This window comes from Nanorana parkeri, unplaced genomic scaffold (assembly GCF_000935625.1).
Source record: "Nanorana parkeri isolate BGI_ZX_2015 unplaced genomic scaffold, ASM93562v1 scaffold1005, whole genome shotgun sequence".
NCBI classification, from domain to species: domain Eukaryota; kingdom Metazoa; phylum Chordata; class Amphibia; order Anura; family Dicroglossidae; genus Nanorana; species Nanorana parkeri.
In genome coordinates this window covers 278,734-301,476 of record NW_017307273.1, presented here as the reverse complement: position 1 = coordinate 301,476, position 22,743 = coordinate 278,734, and the positions used below count along the sequence as shown (strand labels likewise).

Genomic DNA, 22,743 nt, shown 5'->3' with positions numbered 1-22,743 from the left:
GAATCTATAGAGGAGCAGTCTGGTCACCAGATTACAGAATACCTCCCTCTTCTCCATAACATGGGGGGGTTGGTGTGCATTATGTATAGCTGATAGCTGAGAACAATATAAGTGATAAGAGTGTAGCTATACAAAAATGTTTTCAATGGTATATTTAACAGATCCAAAGGGACCAAATAAAAGAAGTACATTGTTAGGGTCTGAATACACTACAATATGCATTTATTACATGGTTATATATATATATATACACACATATATAGATATACATATATAAATGCATAAAGATCTATTTAGTGGTTGGGTAAACTAGGGAGTGCTGGTTGTTTTATATTTATACATACATACACACGCACAAACACAATTCCCACAGTAGCCAATCAGATGTCAGCAGTTAGTTTCTTATTCTTATTGCAGATTGGAAAATTAAAGCAAGCTCCTGGTAAATCATTGCAAACAAAATGCATCTTTGTTCTATTTTTTTTACAAATGACTGCAATCACGTCAATGAGGAGTACACAAACAACTGCAGTAAGTTAATGGATAGAAATTGATCAATGAAGAGCAAGCAAATTAGTACATGGCAGGGTAAGGGCCCATTCACACTTATGCATTGTAGTGCACTGGCAGCCCATTCATAATGATTGGGCTGCCTTAATGCAACACTTAATACATGTGCATTACCGCAACAAAACGCTAAAGGGTAAATGGGCCCTAAAGGAAGTTCCCTCAGGCCTCCTTACCTGCATTTTCTGATACATCTCAAAGTTAATTGATTTTACTTCTTCCAGTTGTTCCTTTAGTCCAATAAGAGTATCTTGCTTTTCTAGAATGTCTTTCTCCAACAACTTCACCGCAAGTTCAATTTCATGCTGCACTCTTGCTGGATCAAGATCAGTGTCTGATTCCTAAGATGGTGAAAAAAAGAACAAGAAGGGGTTGCAGGGTCACAAAAGTTACAAAGATCACTTTGTGGCAAAGTCCTATAACTTCAAGTGTTCCCTTAAAGGAGAACTATGGGGTCGGGCTTTTCCCCATAGTTCTCCTAAGGGTCACGGGAGGACATATACTAGCGTCCTCCCGTGACCCAAAGCTCCGTATACCACAGCTACAGCTCGCGGTATACTGAGACCGCCGCAGCTGGGACGGATCCCGACATTACTGTCGAGATCCACCCAGCTGCGTGAGTGACAGCTAGCTCTGCCTATCTAGAGGCAGAGCCAGCTGTGCCGCCCCCTCCCCCGTCCGTTCCTTCACTCAGCGCTGGAGGATCGTAGCGGGGAGAATCCCTACCGGGAGCCGTGAGTGGCAGTCACAGCTCTCTGCAAGGACATGATCGAGAAGTGAGCGAGCGACGGTATGACAGTTTCATTGTCACACGTTGCCTCGAACTATGAAGTTGAGTGAAAATCCCTCACCTCATAGTTCTCCTTTAACTAAGAACTGCAGTATTAAAGTGACACCAAACTCAGTAGTTAAGTCTTAAAAATACATTCAAGTTTCCAATGAACAAAAATGTATCTTATTTGTGTATCACTCGGCTGTAGATCCTCAAATCATCTCTGAATTGGTGCGGACACTGTCCTTCCTTCTGGAGGGTGGCTACTTTTGATCCTCCTAGTCCCTTTGTTAATAGCTTTTTTGTTAATAGGGTATTTGAACTCAGGAGTTAAATCTTAAAAATGCATTCAGTGTCACTTTAAACATGAAGTAGAAGCTACAAGTGACATGCAGAAATAAAACCATGATTGGCTTTCTAAACCTTTCTTAAACTCCTAAAAAAAAAATTCAGTGCGGTCTGTCTCCTGTTCTAATTCAAATTGACAGAAGTGATAAGAAATAGGCTTGTTTGGATGTTTTATTCGGGGTTTTTGGTTATCTTCATCCCTTTTTTGCAGCCATCCAGTATAAATTATGAACTTGACAAGGGGGAAGCTTTACATCCATAATCTCAGGGGTTGTATTTATCAGTGTGATGACTGGCTATGCATTCAGACCCACCTGTCTCAGCTGCGAGTCTTCATGATGTGTACATATCTCAGTAAAGATTTCATTCAGACCATGTCTTGTATGCTGTCTGTACATCTGTTCTGCTTCAATACTGGCCTTGGCTGCCTGTGTATAAACCTCATATTTACAATTTTACATTAAAAGTTGTACTAATGAAGTGGACTGTAAAAAAAATGCTGAAATATAGTCATCTTAAAAAAAATGCGAAAAATACAATGGGTGGAAATTTTTAACTATATACAATCAGCTATGCTGGATTCATTTACACCTTTGTTAATACAGCAACAATTAGCCCAGGGCAGATTTATATAAAGGTACTATGCTGGCTACACACAGTAATTTTAAGGCAATTTCAGCTAGCTTTCCAATGAAAGAACAACCAAACGGAATAAGCAGTCTTTCACTAACATCACTAGCAACAATGTGAAATGTGTTGGAGGTAGGTCGTCTTCATATACAGGCAGTCCCCGGGTTACATACAAGATAGGGACTTTAGGTTTGTACTTAAAAGGAGAACTATGGGGTCTGTGTTTTTCCCCATAGTTCTCCTTAGGGTAACGGGAGGACACAAACTAGCGTCCTCCCGTTACCCTAAGCTCAGTATACCGTGAGCTACAGCTCGCGGTATACTGAGACGCCGCAGCCGGAGCGGATCACGACTTAGATGACGGGATCCGCCCAGCTGCGTGAGTGACAGCTGGCTCTGCCTATCTAGAGGCAGAGCCAGCTGTACCCGCCCCCTCCACCGTCCTTTCCGCCAGTCAGCGCTGGCAGATCGGAGCGGGGAGAGGGGAATCCAGCCCCTCCCCCTGTCACGGCAGAGAGCAGTGACAGGATCGAGAGGCGAGCGAACCCGGTATGTGTTCGCTCACCTCCCGATCTACTGAGCCGACCTGTGACAGTCTCATTGTCACAGGTCGGCTACAACTATGAGGTGAGTGAAAAGCACTCACCTCATAGTTCTCCTTTAACTTGAATTTGTATGTAAGTCGGAACAGGTGCATTTTTTAAGTGTAACGCCAGCCAAAAAAAACATTTTTTAGTTTTAAATAGCATAGGGAAGGGTCACTTTAGTTTTACTGTCTGTTCCTGTTGTTCAGAAGATTATAATATAATAAAAAATGTTTTTTATTTAAAATGACACGCCAAAAAAAAGTTTTTTTTCTATTTTTAATTTTATAAACTTTATTTTTTTTATTTGTTTAACATTTTTTTTCTTTTTAATTTAAAAAAAAAAATTAAACTTCTTTTTTTTTATTTTAATGCTGGGAGCAATAGCCAGCTTGCTATTGGCTATTGCATTTTACAATATCCAATAGCAGACTGGGTATGGCTCTAATTTGATTCAGGCGGTATGTGCCAGACTGTGTAATTTGCAGCTCTCTGCCCTGGACAGCTTGGCACTTCCTGGTAGGATTGTAACCATGTACAGGAGGGGGGGGGTGGCAGCGGAGCAATGCAGCGGTCTGTGTCCCCGCTGCCTCCGCCAAAACACAGGCGCGGAGAGCAGCGGGGATTTGAAGGGACACAGGCCGCTGCAGCCACAGTTCTCCTAAATGTACTGGTACATTTAGGAGTACTGTGGACCCCGTTCGTAAGTACGGATTGTCCGTAACCCGGGGACTGCCTGTACAGTGTTTGAGCCAATATGAAATTAAAATTTACAGTATTATTGTAACATATACAGTGCCATATCATGCAACGTCGAAAGTTGAGATACCCAATAAGCACGCTAAATCTTTAATACACCTCACAGAGTCTTTTTTTTTTATAGCCACTGGACAAATACCAAAGTACAGTTATTTTTGTATGCAGTAATGCTCCAGCTATGAGCATGGTAAGAGAGAGGTGAACTCTTACTTTTAGGCCTCATTCACACTGCCGCGCGTATTGTACCATATGCAGTATATGCACATAAATGGCTCCATACACATAGCTGCGTATGGAGCTGTATATTTGCCTAGCGTAAAAATGCGCAAAAACAGAATGGAACCGAGATGCGTCCGGGCAGCGTATTTCACGCGCATATATGTGCGTACAGTTCATTAAAATTTCTATTACGAATTATGCATTCTGGGATTGCATTTAGTGCACGCATGTACGCGTATATACGCAATATACAATTTTCTCTTGCGTTGTGTGTGAATGAGGCCTTAAAGGATTAAGCATGTCAGAATAATATTAGCATCTCTTTATGTAGAAAACAAAAACAAACAACAACAAAAAAAAAAAGATTTCTACCTCTAGATGTTGATGGGCTTTCATGAAAATCATGGCATTGTCGTTCCTTAATTGATGGTTTTCCTCTTGCAATTTGATAATATTATTCTTGGCTATAGCTAACTAAAACAAAAACACAAATCTCAGCAAAAAGACATAAACACAAAACAATCCAATACAAATGTATTAACAGAGTTTATAAATATTTATCAAACATGTACACATTCATATTTACTGCAGTTGCACATTTGCAAGTAAAGACCTGGGTGAAGCTGAGGGGGTGTCACCTGAGTGTGGGAGAAATTGGATAGTAATTCAATGGATGGGAGATAGTTCTAGATCAGTGTTTTTTTAACCTTTTTTTGTAGTTATCGCACCCTTTAAAAAGTATGCACAATCTTGAGGCACCCAAGCCACTCCAGTGGAAGGAAGTGAAGTTTTGGACATATATAAATTTATATCATCCATGGTACAGCAAGACTAACTGGCTGACCTGCATACACAAGTCAATGAAGCCCTCAGTTATGTCTTCCATTCAAGCCATTTGATATCCATGCAGTTATCTCTTGGCCTCAAAATTGGGTAGTAACTTATAAACTGCACAAATATAAGCAGAGTAGGTCTTAACAACCTCTCTCGGCAAATAATCTGTATTAGACAAGGGTAAAGCAAATAATGATCTTACTAATAACTACACTAATAGAGAATTAATAATATTTAAGAATTACAAAGAAAGAACAGAAAGCAATATAAAGAATTAACCAATAAAGAAATAAAGCAACAGATCATATTACAAATACTAAAGATGACTGCAGCACCACACTTGTAAAGAAAGAAGTACCCGGACAAGACCTTTTATCTAAAAAGAATAACACCATAGGCAGAATGCATGCTTATACTCTACTAACACATGCATTGATTCAGCCTCAGTGGTAAGCAAGAAAGACAACCATAATCCTAACATTTAACAATATTGTAAACTCTCTTTGGCAAAAGTGAATAGAGAAAAAGAATGTGGTGGGTTTTTGTTTTAAATTCTGAATGAACTGATTACATTCTGTGGTAAAGTTTTTAAACTGTTCATGACTGAATACATATACACTGGGTTATATATGGTGTTTTCATATACATTACACATAAAGCAGATTATAAAACAATGAATTTTATACATATGCATTTCACCACTTCCATACCTCTTCAATGAGCTTTGCGTTTGACTTTTCCATTGTATCAATTCTTGTATGAAGACTGCCAACAGTACCACTGTGAGCAAGCAGGAAAGTTAATTAGAGAATTTGCTTTAATACTTCTAAGTGAAGATTGATAAAAGATGCACCAAAAGCTAATCCCAAAACATTCTCCAACACATGCGTCAAGTGAAAAAAAAAAACATTCTTTGACATTCGCCAACATCTGTATTTCATTGTGGTTACTATAGCATTCCCCCCATTTAGCAGGGACATATTACATTCCCTCCATATTAAAGAAAAAACATAAACATTTGACAGGTGTGAAATGGCAAATCATTATATTTACCTAGTGAAATGTTATGCCTGCCTATGGAGAGTGTTAACCTGATGTTTAAAAGTTCAGAATCCTCAAATTTGAATGCAACCAGTGAGGCTTCCAAAAACATGCAGCTCTGCCTATGCTTACACTAGGATTCACCTCGTCCTATTTCAACTATTTGGCTAATGCACGAATCTACTGCATGTGCGAGAAAGGGGTTGGTGCTTTTTTTCTACTGGGGATAAAGGTTTTCCAAAATACTGGTTATCTGAAAAAGTGCTCATATTTGCTTTGGAGGTAACCCCTATACCACAGTCTTACCTTTGTTATGTTTACAGGTATCAGGTTATGTTTGACTATCCTTAATTTAGAACTGCTAAATAAACTGTACTGCAAAGCACAATGCAGAGCAAAAAATCTAAGTGCTGAGACTAAGTTCAGATGTGTATTTCAGTAGAAGGGATTATAATTGCATAAAATGATAATATTACCTATTTATTTTGTCACAGACTTACTTCAGTTGTCTATTAAGTTCTTCAACATAATTCTTCTGGTCCAGTATTGCAGAAATGTGCACATTCCTTCCAAAAGGGACAACAACTGTTATTATTACTGCATATATCCAGTTTAAAAAAAATAAAAACACCAAAATGTGCAAGTGTGTAAATAATGCCCAGATAAAGCTATATGTACAGAATAAAGGTATTATTGGGAATTAAAGGGGTAGTTAGCTTTCAGTTAAAATGGGGAGAGGCTGCTCGAGAAGTATTCATGCATTTTGTTCTAGGGATGGAAGACAAACAAGCTATACTGCAGTAAATGATTAACCAGGTAAAGCTGTTCATGGGTATAATGTTTAGGCACCAGCTTGCTCTACCCAAATGCTGTGCTATTCTGATAAGCCTGTTCGTTCTAAAGCATGCCCTACTCTCGCACATTTCTAGGGGCCAGTGAGGCAGCCCATCATAGCGACAAGTCATTTGGAGTGTATGGGGGCGAAAGGGAGCCAGCAAGCTTAAACACTACTTTGGCCTCCCCCTAAATCACTACATTCAGCGCAGAATCACAAGGACCAATGATGTGAATACTAAACAGAACATGAAAAAATTGTCCTCGGCATAATCTTACCTTCCTTCCCGATCATGATTGTCTTCATCAGATTTTAAGTATATGGAGAAATCAATGACCCCAACCTAACAAAGAAAAGGAATAAAATTACAAATACTACCTCTATCTGTTGGACCAGTAATGTGTAAACATGAACGTTTCATGAAAAAACATGAAAGAAGCAAGTTTTTACAATTCTCAAACCAGCAAAGGGCAGCCCAGAGGTGAGTGTATGACAGCATTACAGTATGACAGTAGTACAAGATTTTAATGAACACTTTCTGGACTTCCTTATTAAATCCAACCTGCCATACCAAATAAGCCCCACCTACCTGAAGTATCCAAGCCAAATCTTTTTCTATGTTGGGTAGATCTTGTGGTCAGAACAGGCAATAGTTAGCTATTAAAAGTTAACAGTGTGTAAATACTTGCAGATCAAACTGTGCCAATCAAAAAAAATAATAACCCTGTAACCCCTGACGTGTTTAAAATAGAAGCAAAGACAAACCTTTTTATTTTTTATTTTGCTATACTTCTTCTTTTGGGTCACAGGAGTATATTTACTAATGACCATGTGGTCATACAAGGTCAATCCTGTCACCAGCATCCTGCCCCTTTGTTTACATGCAGGTGCTGGGAGGAGAATGCTCAGCTGATTGGGCCTGCACTGGCAGTTTTATTCCAGGTTTGAACAAACTCAGATTCAGACTGAACCTGAGCTCATCCTTACTAAGTTGCCACTGAGTTCCCTGTACTATTCTGTGCCCTGGAAAATAGTTCTTTACAATGGGGTGAAGAAATATCACTTTGTTAGAGGAACACCCAGGGCCGGCGCTACCATATAGGCAGGTCAAGCATCTGCCTGAGGGCGCTGCTGTGGGGGAGCGGAAAGATGCGACTGGGAGGTCGCCCCTTTAAGACGGTCGCTGCGGCGGCGATCACACCTCTCTGCGCTCTCTCCTCCCGGCCGCTGCAGCTTCAGAGCGGCCAGGAAGAGAGAGAGGGAGTGCAGAGAGGTGTGATCAGAGCCATCTCTCAGCTCCGGTATGAAGAGCCAAGTAGAGCAGCAGCAAAAATGCACCTTCGCCCATGTAGGAAAAAAAAATTGCACCGGCCCTGGGAACACCACAGATATTTGGATTTTTAGGTTAGGTTTGAAATTGTTGTTTATCCGATTTGTTGCAGCATAGAATAATATAAAATGTGATACATTGTGAGACAAGTGAGAATACATTGAGGGGAATTTATCAGAGCAGACAGAATCTGGAGCAGTTGCCCATGGCAACCAATCAGCTTCTCTCTTTTTCATTTTCAAAGTTTACCTGGACCAACTGAAGAGAGAAGCTGATTGGTTGGCATGTGCAACTGCTCCAAATTCTGTCTGCTACATTTTTGATAAATCCCCCCCTTTGTTTTTTGCTAACCAATGTTTCCCATTTATCACAGATGGCATGTAGGCTTATACAGTATTCATTACTAGTAAAATCTATAATTAATTATTTGCTAGAAAAAAATACTTTACTTAAATAGATCTAAACCCAAATACTAAAATTCCATGACGCTTTAACATGTTAATGTAGTTTAAAATTGTTTTTATATATATATATATTTTTATTTTCTTCATTATTTATTAATACTGGGTTGTCTGGCCATAAAGGTCCTCGTTCAGGTATTTTCTGCTATTGGATAACAACTACGTCCCAACTGTGCTGAGTTGTTACACTTCCATATGTGCCCCCCCTGTGTAGGCCAGTCCGGAGCAATGACATACAGCTGACACTAGAGTAAGTGCATGTAACTGAAGGAGATCAGCAGCACAGAGATTAAAAAAAAAAAACCGGGTGAAAACAGTATGGAAAAATGGCAATCGTTTATGATGTACAGTGCTTGAACTAAATGTCATTCAGTTGGGTTTATTTCTACTCCAACAATCTAAACTAAAAACGCAAAAAGTGTTTGCATTGAAAGCTTCTAATACACTTATTTTGCATAGTAAAGACAATCTCAGTCTTGAACCACTGCACATTAAACATTATAATGGATCACATGTGCTAAAAACATTACAACTATTATATGTAACATACTTGTGAATCTAGGTCTTCTCCTTTGACACAGAGATTGGCATCAATCACATTCAATCCAACCAACAATCCAACAATTACTGTCCCTTCTTCTTCCATCATCACTGCATAATTTTCATAAAACTCACTAAATAAGAAAGTAAGAGCAATGCACGATAAATATAAAAGTTTATTCAAACTACAGCAAAGGTTTCTGCAAACATGGAAGTGAAAATAACACCAACATATTTTATATAATATAGTTGTGGCAACACTGTGCAGAAATATAATTGTGCAGATAGTGATGGCAAAGTGGGCCAGAGCTGGCCATACATGAGGAAATATCATTTATGATTTACAATCAAGACAGACACCTGTATGGGGTTATTAATATCCCAAATCACACAACATGCACAACCTGATTCTTATGAAAGTATGAATAAATGATAGCAAGCACCCCTCCACCCCCCCTAAAAACCAATACAACCAGGGCATCATAGAAGAAAGCAGAGTGTTTGCCTTGAAGATGATTCCAGATCTTTTGAGATTCACAGTATTATGGGACAGTTTCCTGGACTACTTCCAGGAAACAAATACAATATACAGGGCTAGCATTAATAATACATGAAGCAATAAAACATATATTTAGTACACACTGTCAGTTTTTTTCTACCACATATTAGTCAATGCTTTTCCGGTGTGGACTACTTTCTACAGTCCCTAGAAAATGTAAAAATCAATATATAACTCAGTAACAAACCTCAAGAGATCCCTACGCATGATCAGACAACGAAGATAGTCTGCCAGTTTCTTCTGCATCATTGATAACCTCAGCCAGGCTCTGGCTCGTCCAAGAGGTGTTCTGCAGTTGAGATAAAAGGTTTATTAGTATCCTCATCAGCAATTATGGCTTTCGAAGAGCGGTGCAGGAATAGGTTACCCTGCAACATAAATTGGCACACCTGAGTCCTGGTAAGTCTCGCACGCTGGCTGCAATCTCCTCAGCTTCTGGACACAGCTTCTCCACCAGTTCCAGGGGACCCCATATGGTTCTGTTAAAGCTCAAAAATGATTTTCTCACTATAAATCCACACAAAAAGAAATGTTTGAAAATAAAAGTGGCTGTAACATATAGCAATGCAAATTCAAGTGTTTAACCATCACCTATGTATCTCCTTACTTAAAGAGAACCAATTCTTAATACCGGTGCAAGTTTACTAATGGAAAATGTAAATTTGTCCCCTAGTACAGATTTACTTACTTTGTATAAGGACAACTCTGGAGCTGAGAGGTAACCCGAGGTCTAACAGTAGCTGCCCTCTCAACTGCCTGACTTCATCTAACATGCTTTCTCCAAGCTACTGAAAGTGAATGGCATTATCAGATAACATAGTCCAATATTAAGCTGCTACAGAACTTGAATTTATGGTACTGCTTTGCACTTTCTTTTACTTAATAATTCGGGATGCACGATACCATTTTTTCCCGACCGAGCATGAGTATCGATAAAGTGTTTGCCGATACCAATTACTGATACTTTTTTTAGTATGTGTCAGTTTTTCTACTACAATACAGACTAATGATTGATTAAATGACAAATGCTGCACCCCTGGTAGTTCTGACACTGACTCCAAACTATAGAGGGACTACAAATCTCAGCAATACATTATACAGCAATTAAGAAAACCACCAGCTATAGATCTGTGAAGGTTCTCATATTTATCCAGGTCATGGTATATCTGTAAAAAATAAGTCAAGGCAACTGGACTTGCTGTATTTTTCTTGAAGACGTTTCACTGGACATCCGACTAGCTTTCTCAATTCAGAATGAAGAATCAATTCTGAATTGAGAAAGCTGGTTGGATGATCAGTGAAACGTCTTCAAAAAAAAAACAGCAAGTCCAGTTGCCTTGACTTATTTTTTTACAGATACACCAGCTATAGAGTACTACATATCCCAGAAATACATTATACAGAAATGCAAAATAATACCATCAGCTAGAGAGGACTACAAATCCCAGTGATACATTATACAGCAAAGCCGAATGGCAACCGGCTATAGAGGACTACAAATCCCAGCAATGCATTATATATCAATGCAGAATAATACGCCACAGCACCCTGGTTGAGAAAGGCTAGGCTAGTACACAGTACAAATACAAAAAGAAATAAAAAACATTCAGATCCTATAATGAAGAAAAGACCAGGGGGTTAGGAGCTATAATTAAATGTGAGGACATTTAATACTGTACTGCCATTTCCCAGGGCTTACACTTAATAGCAAATAGTTTATGTGAATAAAAGTAATAAAACAAAAAACTATAACAATACCTACTATCACGAAACTGTAATGTAATGATACCTATGCATATAGGCCCTGGGCTGCTCTGGCAAAATATCTATGTAGTAGTAATAACTCTCACTAGTTCCAGTAGCATACTGTACCTTTAAGGCCATGCTTGAGGCAATGTTCCATTACAACAAAGAACTGCTGAAGAGGAGGGTAATCTGAATCCAAAGTACGGCCATAGCTCAGAGCGGATTCAATGAGTCCTTTTATACTTAGCTTAGCCATGTTCAGCAGATTTGCCCGCTCAACTACAGCTGGATCTTTTGCTGTTGGTACACAAGTGAAAACAACATATACAATATAGTCAGTAGAAATGATCCACAAATGATATATGTAAAATCAAATACGAAATAGGATTATTAGACCAAAGAACTCTCTTTGATAATCGCTATGCTCACTTAGAATGAAGTTTTATTAACAAATAGTACTCTGAGGATGAAAATAATTCTACATTGATAAGCACAATTAGAACACACAACTAAAATCAGATAATAATTAAAATTGACAGGGTCACCCCATCAATCAATCAATCAATCAATCAATCGTTTGCTTTAATCTCCTGCCATGCATAGGGAATGTGGCAGCTACACTATTGTTTTATTATAGGGTAGTGTTTCCCATACCTTGTAATGTACAAATGTGTAAACCTATTACGGGTAACCACTATGTAGTTTACAGTATGGGTAAGCATGGTGCTGTTTCCATTTAAGCGCACACAATAAATCAGACATTGCCCTCCCGAAAATTACCACTCGTGCCCATGCTTGCTGATGCAGATCCCATCCTCTGGACTGCTGCCGTTTACCTACTAGTATACATCTCATGTAGTCAGGGCAGGCAATTAGTGTTACACATCTAATGCTTGGAAAACACTATCAGATCCTAAAAGCAACATTACATTTAGTACCATACCAGTGTTACTGCACTGAGCAAACTGGACTAAGTGTTATGTTAACAAATGGTGCAGATTATTTTTTTCTTTAAAGTGGTGGTAGCAAAAAGTGTAAATCCGGCCATGGTATCATTATTCTACCAAGCATATTAGCTGCATGCATCTAAAAAGGAGAGAACACAGCAATCCTGCTAAACCTGTGTCCCAATCTGAAATGTTAGAAAACTTCAATTTTTATTGCACAGTGAAACAAAATAGATTGTCTGAGCATCCAGATACTTAACTGACAGTCATCAGGCACATACTCTCACAAACTCATCTTCACATATTATATTGTTACATTTGAACACTGAAAGCTTAGGTCTAGCCATTTTTTTTGTATTTGTAAGAGTTGGAAAGAGCTAGAACGTCTCTTAAATTTCACTGGTGGCTGTGACCCCATTGGAGAGATATTGCCTTACTTTCTGTTCCTGTGATGCCCATACAGGACAATGGGCAATGCTTGTCTGGAAGGTATAGGCAGCAATACAATCTGAAATTTAACCCATCCTTATTCTACAAAAAAAAAAAAATTTTGTCTGTGTTCCAGTTTAAGAGATTTCTTATCATTTTCTATGCTTGTTTTTTTTGCAGATATTTATATAGCGCATTTATTTATTAATTTCTTATTTAAAGGTATTATTTATTTATAGGTGTCTATTATTTACAGGTATTTATTTATAAGTATTTATATAGCGCCAACAACGTATGCAGTGCTTTACAAATTGTACATTTGCATCAGTCCCTGCCCTCAAGGAGCTTACCAATTTAGACTGGAGCAAATTACCCACCAGCATGTTTTTGGAGTGTGGGAGAAAATCAGAGTAGTCGGAAGGAACCCACACAAGCACAGGGAGAACATGCAAACTTGATGCAGGTAGTGTCTGAAGGCAGGAGTGCTAACAACTAAGCCACTGTGCTGCCCATATTACAAGGTCAAATCTCTCCATCAGAAAGAAAAAACTGACAAAAGCTTGTATCTTTCCTTACTAAATAGGTTCTGTCTGGATTTGGGCTTGAACATATGCTGAGGTTCATATGACAACACTAGTCAGAAATAAAGCAATACTTCTCTGATTTGCAGTAAAAATAAATAGGGCTGGTAATGATTAAAATTTTCCTGTTCGATTATTTTGACCGATCAAAAAAATTAACGATTAATCGAGGGATTAATCGTTAATTTCCGCAGCCCTAAAAATACATTACAGCAGAGGACAGAGTTAGTAGAAAGGTATTCCTTCTATAATGTTGTCAGTGTTACTTTTGTATACAATGTCAGTGGAGTAGAATCATGTACCTGGCTGAGATACCACAGCTGCGGTGAGGTGGGAGACCCAGTTTACAGGGTTCCTTGGTGCTCCAAACTGAGCCATAATAAATAGAAGATGCCACTCTTATTACAATGATCTGTAGAGGAAAGAGATAAAGGAATTACAGGTCTACTATCATCTCAGGTCTTTATTTATTCTCAGATAAAACAAAATACTGAATCTACCCACACACAATCAATTGAATTACTGTCAATGTAGACATGCACACTCTGTTGCAGATACATAAAGTATGCTAGGTACATGCAAACCATGAGCAGGATAAAGAATACTCAGTATGTAACTGATGAACTGTGTGTTCAGTAAGCAGAAGAGTAGCACATCCGCAGCCTAGAGAAAGGCAGGGGAAGACAACCTCGGCACTCCAGCTGTTGTGGAAGTCCCATAAGGCATTGCAAGACTCCTACGGCCACAGGCATGACTCCCAGAGGCTGAAACATGAAGGATTTCTAATTTCGTCACAGCTGGAGAGCCCAGGTTGACTGCCCCTGGTGCAGGGCATAAGAGAATGCAGGATTTGAACTCCAAATAAAATAATTCTTACACCATGCACAAGCGTCTGAGGAGCCCCTCGGATGAGAGATGGAGTCTTTTTTTTGGGAGAGATTATAGAACCTTAAAGCGGCAGGCCTTAATGCACAAAAGCACACGTGTTAACGCAATGCATTTTATGAATTATTATTATTATACAGGATTTATATAGCGCCAACAGTTTGCGCAGCGCTTTACATTATAAGGGAGACATTACAATCACAATACAATTCAAGAAAAGATGATAAGGAGGGCCCTGCCCCTGAGGGCTTACAATCTAAAAGGGAGGGGCAAGTGATACATGAGGAGGTAGCTGTGTGGGTATGAACTGTGTAAGAAAGTGATAGTTCAGTGGTCAGGTTGAGGTGGGATAGGCTTCATTGAAGAGATGAGTCCTAAAGGAGAAGTGAGTGCTTTTCACTCAGCCTCATAATCTGAGCCGACCTGTGACAATGAGACCGTCACAGGTCGGCTCAGGAGATCGGGAAGTGATCGAACACATACCAGCGCTCGCTCACTTCTCGATCCTGTCACTGCAGAGAGCCATGACAGGGGAGTTACTGGATTCTCTCCTCCCGTGTCTGATCCTCCAGCGCTGACTGGCAGAACGGACGGGGGAGGGGGCGGGTACAGTTGGCTCTGCCTCTACGTAGGGAGAGCCAGCTGTCACTCACGTAGCTGTGCGAATCCAGACATAATTGTTGGGATCCGTTTCAGCTGCGGCGTGACCAAGCTGTACTGCTTTAACTGCTGTAGAGAAGTGAGGTCCCTGAAGATAGTGCTAGGTCTTATTTTCGGGGTAGGTCTTACTTTCGGGGAAACACGGTAGTACTGTCTGACAGGGGTGTCTACATTAGAACATTACATTTTCCGCTGTATATTTAGCGGTTTGCCTACAAAATCAGAAGATTTGCCTCTTTTACTGCAAATGAAAAAAAAGTTAAAATATATAGTAAGCAAGGTTTTGGGAAATATGATTCCTACTGTCTCCCTTAAAAGTTAATTCCACCTGTACTAACATGTTCCATGTTGCACCCATATTTAGTGTGGGTGCCATGAATGAAAATAACTGCTACTACTAGTCCATTGATAAGTCCTCCAGCTCCATAACTGAAGGTCTGTTCCTTGATACAGACTAGAGATGAGTTTGGGCTTCGTGTGAACCCAGTTCACCTAAGTCCACTCAAAGCTGAAAAACCCACTGCTTAGGTGGCAGCAGTGGCATTCACTGCCCCCTTTGTAACATATAGCTGCAGGGCAGGGAATTACCCAATTTGTCTATCACAATACAGACCTGGGGCTGGAGGAATGCTCTGCAGAGGCCTGTGCATTGCACTGATCACAGTTGCAATTGTATGCAGACTCTAATGCAAAAAACAAACAAACAAATGCACATTTATTTTTGCAATATGACCTCATTTATGAATTTTTTTGCACAAAGTAGAATCTGCCTTTATAAGCAGAACTGATTATATCCAGTTACATCTCTGAACAAAGCGTCATTGTGGAGCCATCTTTGGAGCAACAGTTTGTTCAGCACCTTAAGTGTCAATTCATAGATGACAGTATACACACGATATGCCCCTGAAGTAGCTATCACAATGCTCCCCTCCAGATGACTGCACATCGTTTACACACAATGGGTTTCCTAATGCACTAATGCACAGACAGAGAGAGGGTGCTGATGGCAGACTCCCGACCAGCTGCCCTATATACCCCTTCCATGTCTACCAGGCATAACGACTGCCCATCTTCCCTGCCTGCAGAATAGTCCAAATCCCCCATAACCCCCTAGGACTGGCAAGAGAAGCAACTTACCTCACTCAGCAAGATGCAAGACGTCCAGCAGCCTCTTTCTGCTTCTTCAGAGTCCGCCCAAAGACAGCCCGAACTGCGCATGAACTCAGCGTCACAGCTAGGAAGGTCAGCGTGCGGCAGCTTCGAGAATTGCGCGCTACGCACATAGTGTACGGAGGATGGGCTTCTGTCCAGGGTGCTGAACGTACAGCTGGCTGCCACGGCTCAGTTACTCCATACTGACATTAGAGGATGAGGTAACATGCTTAGCCTGCTTATGATGTATGTGTGTAATTATTGTAAATGCATAGTCATGTGAGAATGGTACATTTCATATGATGAAAAATTGCTGGGAGGCAGGATGTTATTATTGCAGAAGAGACTTTGGGGGGAATTTATGAAAACTGGAGCAGGCAGAATCTGGAGCAGTTGCCCATAGTAACCATCTTCAGTGTGTTCAGTTAAACTTTGAAAATTAAAGATAGAAGCTGATTAATTGCCATGGGCAACTGCTCCAGATTCTGTCTGCTCCACAAATTCCCTATTGTATGTATCATCTGCAATAAAACCTGCTCATCTGTCTGCCAGCAATGTTTCTCCTAAATGTGCATGGAGCTGGGCAAGCTTTGGCGCACGGGTAAACTAACCACCATGTACACGCATAGGAGCTACATCATCCCAGGACAGCCAAAGACACTGAACATGCAAGAAGACTGGGGGAAGATGTCGGTGTTGGCGATGGAGCTTGCAAACATCACAGGACTGGGCTAGAGGTAAGTATAGCAAACTCTTGTCCACTTTTAAACAGAACTCCAGGCAAAAATGTTCTCAACCCTTGCAGTAGTGGGGCTACCCCCACATCTATTCCTTATGACAAATGGCATCTATTCCTTATGACAATCAAAATATTCTTTTGTTTGACCATTATACCATAACTACTATAAGATGCTAGCAAGTAAGCAATTGTTATCCACCAATCTATCCGGAAATCCTTATGTGGAATATGATGATTACATGCTGTTGGTACTTATATGGATTCTTTAAAATCCTAAAATTATAGATTTCTTTACCTTTCCAGAAGAAGCTTAAGCCCTCATTCACACAACAAAAAACCAGCACGTACAGCTCCGTGCTGCGTGCGCGGCCGTATCGAGCAGCTCCCGGAAAGGACAGGTGCTGCGTGTGATTAGTCCTTCTCTATGGCATACGCCACCCTACGCTCACCCACCCTGCACGGCCGTGCGGGTGTCCGTACCGGTGACAGGATCGATCCTGTCTGCATCCGAGCTGGGACACCCGCACCCGTACGGACCTGCACTTGGGGTGAGCGTAGGGCGGCATATGGCCGCATACTCCCATAGAGAAGGACAGGGTCTGCGTACTAATCACACACAGCATCTGTCCTTCCTGGGAGCTGCCCGAAACGGCTGCGCACGCAGCACGGAGCTGTACGTGCCGACTTTTTCTCATGTGAATGAGGCCTTAATATGAAAAGCATTGAAGGTTGGATTGCTACATGAATTATCAACGTTAACCACCCTGTTGAAAACTTTATGAAAGAGAAGCAACTAATCATTGTCTCTTTATGGGTGATAAATCTATGTGGAATTTATGTGGAATATAATCAATTGAGTCTAGAAAATTAATGGTCGGATGTGGTTGTTGAACAAATATTTTATGTCGTTTGGTTTTTCACTGTTTGATGTTATGGAAAAAAATGTATCATGTTAAATAATAAAAATAGATTTTTAATCAATGTGGTTGATCTGATTGTGGTCTTTGCCATTTCAAAAAAACCCCATTACATTTTCAATCTGTTATATACTGTATCGGGGGGAGGTGGCACTTTGTCTTGGGACCCCTACATCTCCTGTTTTGTTGGTAAGTGTAGAAGCCAGAGACAACCAGGCAAATAGCATTTTTCAATAGAATGCCAGCAATGGCAAGCTCCTTATTTCTCTCAGTACAGGCTTCTTTTAAAGAGACTGTCACTTTGCCTATTCAGAACACCCATTGAAGCTGGGAGTCAAACCCTGTGTAAGTTCTGTTTGTGATGATGTCAGAGCTTACACAAGGTTAATGACCTACTGTATAACATAACAATGATTGACCTCTCATGCCCAAGCACAACATCCTGTAAGGAGGTCACATGCATCCTCCCCATACCCAGGAATACCAGGGATATCAGGGGGCTTCAACAATGGAGCCTGGGGGGGTAAGGTGAACACAGCAAAGGAGAGCATCAGCAGATTGGGATTTGTTCCTACAACAGTACCTGTACATTTCCTTGAGCAGGCACAACGACAGATTCTCTTTAGGTACTTTATACAGAAGAACACCTAAATCCCCAGTGAGGTCCAGAGTCCAGTGCGAAATCTAGAGAGAACCAGTCACCAATGAGCAATAATGATGATCTGAGTCTTCACTCTTGAATTGTTATCAGGGTTTCATTTTCTTTCTCTATCTCCAGTACTTTATCCCTGACTTTTTTTTTTTATAATAGTTTGCCTACTAGCCCTAAAAATGACCAGAATTTAAAGCTTATCCCTGGACAGAAAAACACTTTTGCAGTGGGGCTAGTCCTGCACTGCAAGGGTTAACTGCACATTAATGTCAAGGGGTATTCTTTAAAGCAGTTTTACCTACCTGATCCCTACTCCCACTGCCTGCAAGACTGGCACCTGCAGCCTCTTCCCCTCTCTGCTCTGGCAGTCAGAGGACCGCCGACTCTTATGAAGGTCCATAGCCCTGCTTTAGGGTATGTTCACGACTTCACGCCATATGCAGTGCGGCCGGCTCACTATTTCGTGTGGTCGGAGGGGGCGTGGTGGACCATTGAAGTGAATGGCACCATAGCCATGCCCTCTGGCCGCAATGCGATCGCCCGCACAGGATTGCAAGGAACATTGTGCCTGCGGTCCGGTCCAGTGCTGTGCGATCAAAATAGTGCATAATAGTTGCAGCATTTTGATCGCACCGGACCGGACTGCAGGCACAGTGTGCCTTGCGATCCAGTGCGGGTGATTGCATTGCGGCCGGAGGGCGTGGCTACGGTGCCATTCACTTGAATGGGCCGCCACGCCCCCTCCGGCCCCACTAAAAAGTGAGCCGGCCACAATGGGAGGCAGTGCATTCTGGCTAGAATCGGGCCGGAATGCACTGCAACTGTTGTGAACAGGCCCTTAGACATGAGGATACCGAGGGAGATTCCAACAGTCGGCATGGAGAGGAGAGAGGTGAGCACCGACTGCTGGGGAAGTGGAGATTAGGTAAGTAAAACTGCTTTAAAGACATTAAGAAGCAGTTACCCCTGCAGTGTGTGACTAGCCCTACTGCAAAGTGAATAGTTGTTTTTGGTTTCTGGATATAGGCTTTAAGTACAAGATTACCCCCCCTCCCAGACTTCAGTGGGATTCACCTTTAATTTTGGGTTCACCAAATTTGAATATGGCTTGCCAAAACCTTGGCTAATTGGACCCGGGCAGATTCACCCATTACTACCAGACACTATCATGTTTTCTTCAATGGTCATCCTCTATCAACCAGGTCAGCTTTTTACAGTTCTTTTATTTTTCGCTTTCATCTGTTTTTGGAATTCATCAAAATTTACTGTGTTGGAGACAATGCTTTAGATTCATGATGCTTCAGCTACTTCATATTCCAGCAGAACTGCAGTTACTATGAACTCGGAAGTAAGTTATAGGCTAATTTGGAGCAAACATGGTGAGGAATATTTAAAATGTCTTTCAAAGTCTTAACCAATGACAACTGTGTGTGGGTGGAAATCCTGGGGACAGGAGCTTGTTGTCATAGTAACATGAGGCAAGACAGCAACTTGTGGTTATGCAGATCTAGAGGAAAGCAATCAGATCCTGCACTCTGACAGCCACCTGCATATTTTGCATGTGTATATGTGTCACTTACTATGAAATAATATTTGAATATGAATCCGAGATTTATTTCTCGCACTGCTATCAGGATAATGGAATGAAATGCATGTCTTGAAGTCATATCACAAATAAATATAAAATGACGGGACTCCCGGAAGCCGGCGGAGAGGTGAATGTTTTCATTAGCGATCAAAATAATTTTAATCGATCAAAAAGTTTAATGATTAATCAGGAAATTAATCTTTAATTTCCACAGCCCTAATAAAAGTATATCATAATTAGTTGTCTGATGTATAATTGATGATTATTCTAGCTTTAGTGACCGAATAATCAGGATTTTATTAAAGACAGGAGGCGAATATTTTGCATAACTTTCTTTACTGAAACCTCATAGCAGCAAGGAACATAACAGAAAACAAAAGTATCCAATAGCAGCACACAGCATGTTATAAAGTCCACCCACACGAAGATCCATCCTCTTTTCTTGGAAGCAGTCTCCATGAACGTAACAGGTAGAAAAAAACACGAGAAGTCAAACTGGAACCAAGGCCAAACCGAACCTGAGAATAACCATCCGGAACTCTAGGAATGCCATAGAGTACAGCGAGTTGTTAAACTGAAACAAGAGAAACAGCGAAAACGTAACAGCAAACCAAACAACTGTGACATAACAGTATAGAAAAATGAACGTGCAAGGAGTAAGTACAATAAAACAGCATGACAAAACATATATGTCGGTAATACACCAAGGGTAGGGACGAGCAGTAATAGACACGGGTGGGAAAAATATTCGCCTCCTGTCTTTAATAAAATCCCGATTATTCGGTCACTAAAGCTAGAATAATCATCAATTTTATGGCAAGACAGGAGGCTTCATATTTTGCAGTTTTAACGCTGAAGGAGAGAAGTCGCGGGGTGTGTAATCGGTCTGAAGTAGAAGGTCCGAAATGTAGATTCCCTGGACCAATCCGCTGACCGCATGATGTCAGCGAGAGAACCACCAAAGGAGTGAGCTTGAGATGCCGCTGCACCCCGGATCGAATGTGCACCAAAAGAGGGGTCCACATTGGCGAGAGAGAGCAGCCAACGCACCCACCTAGCCAGAGTAGGTGCCGACACAGGAAGAAAAGGCTGAACAAAAGAAATAAGCAGTTGGTGTTTGTAAGGGCGACGCGAAGCCGCCGTCCTGTGCAGATAAGCCTGAAGACAACGGACTACGCATAAGGACGGTTCCGCAGGAAAGCGGGGATAGGAAACAGAAGAAGACGAGGTCTTAGTGCGGCGAGATAGGGAAAAGGAGACCCCATCCGGTGTGAAGGACAGAGCATCATAATCAAAAGCCCTGACATCAGACACACGGCGAAAGGAGACCAGACAAAGCAAGGTGGTCAACTTGGCCGACAATTGTTTTAAAGACAAAGAGTCATTGTCCGGCCAGGCACGCAAGAATGTGCTGGAAAACTCTCTTGAGGGAACTCTCCACCTTATCCAGGGAGGTAAATGAGCCAGCATGTTTCCTGAGCTCCGTGATGAAGGGCTCACCAAAGAGTTTGCCATCAGCTTTAGCGCCCAACTCTTTTTCCGCCATATCGGACAGACGGGCATCTATGCGTAGCAGTGCAGCCCTGCGGCGTTCTGCGGATATTGCCGTGTTTGCATTGCCCAGCAGGCAGATAGAGCGTTGGATGCAATCCAGGATTAAGCGGGGATCCAGAGAAGTACCTTGTGCCAGAGCCTCATCCGCAAGGACAAAGATCTGCGTCAATGGACCAGAGACATCGAGTAGTTTGTCCTGCGTAGCCTTTAAGCCCTTTCCCAAACCCCGTCTGGGGTCACGACCCTTTTTATTCATATAAGTGACCATAAACTGGTCAAATTCAGGTGTGGCTGAGACCTTACTTGGGATAGAGGGTCGAGGGCATTCTGCCCGAAGGCGGTTGCGGACCTCCCTGTCTAAAGGCTTACGTAGCCAGACCTGCAGGTATCTGGCAATATGGTCCGGAGGAGTCCACTCCGATGACCTGGGATGGCGAATGAATCTGGGGTCAAAAAGCGCTTCCCCAGTAGGGTCAAGCACCAAATCGGCATCCGCCGGGTCCGAACATTGTTGGGTAATGGCCAGTTGGACACTGCGGGGCTCACCCGCGTCACTACCCAATGGTGATTGGGTTTCCAAGGCATCCTGAGAGGAGCGGTGATGGGCTTCCCGCGAGGGGGAAGCGTAAGATAACCGTCCCGCCGAAGCAGGGACTGAGGAGCGTTTAGCTCGTTTAGCGTGGCACTTGCCTTTGTTTGCCGACTTGCTGGACCCTTTCCAGGGACGCTTATCCGCTCTGCGAGAGTCCCCAGATGCTTGTGAAATAAAGGAGTCGGCCGACTCCGCATCAGAATGGACAGCACAGGCCTGAGGGGGTTCGCAGGCAATTGTAGGAGCTAAGGCAGTAGCCAAAGCCTAACGGCCGCCTGAATCCAGGCTTGCATTTCAGCGGTGCAGCAGGGTCAGACATGACAATAAGTAAAAACGGCACCATAATAACAGTGATACAGGTGGAAAGGAAATGCAATAGTGGGGCTCATCCACTAAACAGAAGGCACACTGGCAAGTTGCACCGGGGTTCATACAGTGAAACTGGGGCTCATCCAGTATACAAACTGCAGAAAGCAATGTGGAAGTTGGGGCTCACCCACAAAGGCATAGGTACGAAACACTGGGGCTCATCCAGTGTACAAAGTGCAGAAAGTAATGTGGAAGGTGGGGCTCACCCACAAGGGCACAGGTACACACTCTGGGGCTCAGCCCGATGGAAGGATGTGAGGAGAAGTCGGCACGTTGCAGACAGCCGCGCGCGGTCTCTGTCGGGCACTAGAGAGGAAGAAAAACGTGGCTCCAACAAAATGGCCGCCGCAGAGAGAGGAGAAAAACACAAGAAAAATGGTCGCGGGGGCGGAGCTACTAAAATTCGGCCCAGACAAAACTACAACAAAATGGCCGCCGTAGCTTGCAGAAAAA

At 41.8% G+C, this 22,743-nt stretch overlaps 1 protein-coding gene across 2 annotated transcripts in view; it reads right to left on the bottom strand.

Annotated features, from left to right (window-relative positions):
• The window catches only part of RUFY2 (RUN and FYVE domain containing 2), a 28,491-nt gene extending 12,533 nt beyond the window's left edge, over window positions 1–15,958 (bottom strand). The window contains exons 1-12 of one of the 2 annotated variants that reach the window (XM_018567093.1): window positions 15,865–15,958; window positions 13,485–13,594; window positions 11,352–11,522; window positions 9,869–9,986; window positions 9,667–9,768; window positions 8,931–9,054; window positions 6,868–6,932; window positions 6,255–6,320; window positions 5,424–5,493; window positions 4,252–4,353; window positions 2,002–2,127; window positions 744–908 (exon numbers count right to left, since the gene is read on the bottom strand). In XM_018567093.1, the coding sequence (XP_018422595.1) occupies window positions 744–908; window positions 2,002–2,127; window positions 4,252–4,353; window positions 5,424–5,493; window positions 6,255–6,320; window positions 6,868–6,932; window positions 8,931–9,054; window positions 9,667–9,768; window positions 9,869–9,986; window positions 11,352–11,522; window positions 13,485–13,560 (1,185 nt within the window). In that variant the 5' untranslated portion in view covers window positions 13,561–13,594; window positions 15,865–15,958. The remainder of the gene's footprint in view (window positions 1–743; window positions 909–2,001; window positions 2,128–4,251; window positions 4,354–5,423; window positions 5,494–6,254; window positions 6,321–6,867; window positions 6,933–8,930; window positions 9,055–9,666; window positions 9,769–9,868; window positions 9,987–11,351; window positions 11,523–13,484; window positions 13,595–15,864) is intronic. The other variant, XM_018567094.1, reaches the window with a different exon arrangement.
• Between the last annotated feature and the right edge of the window lie 6,785 nt (window positions 15,959–22,743).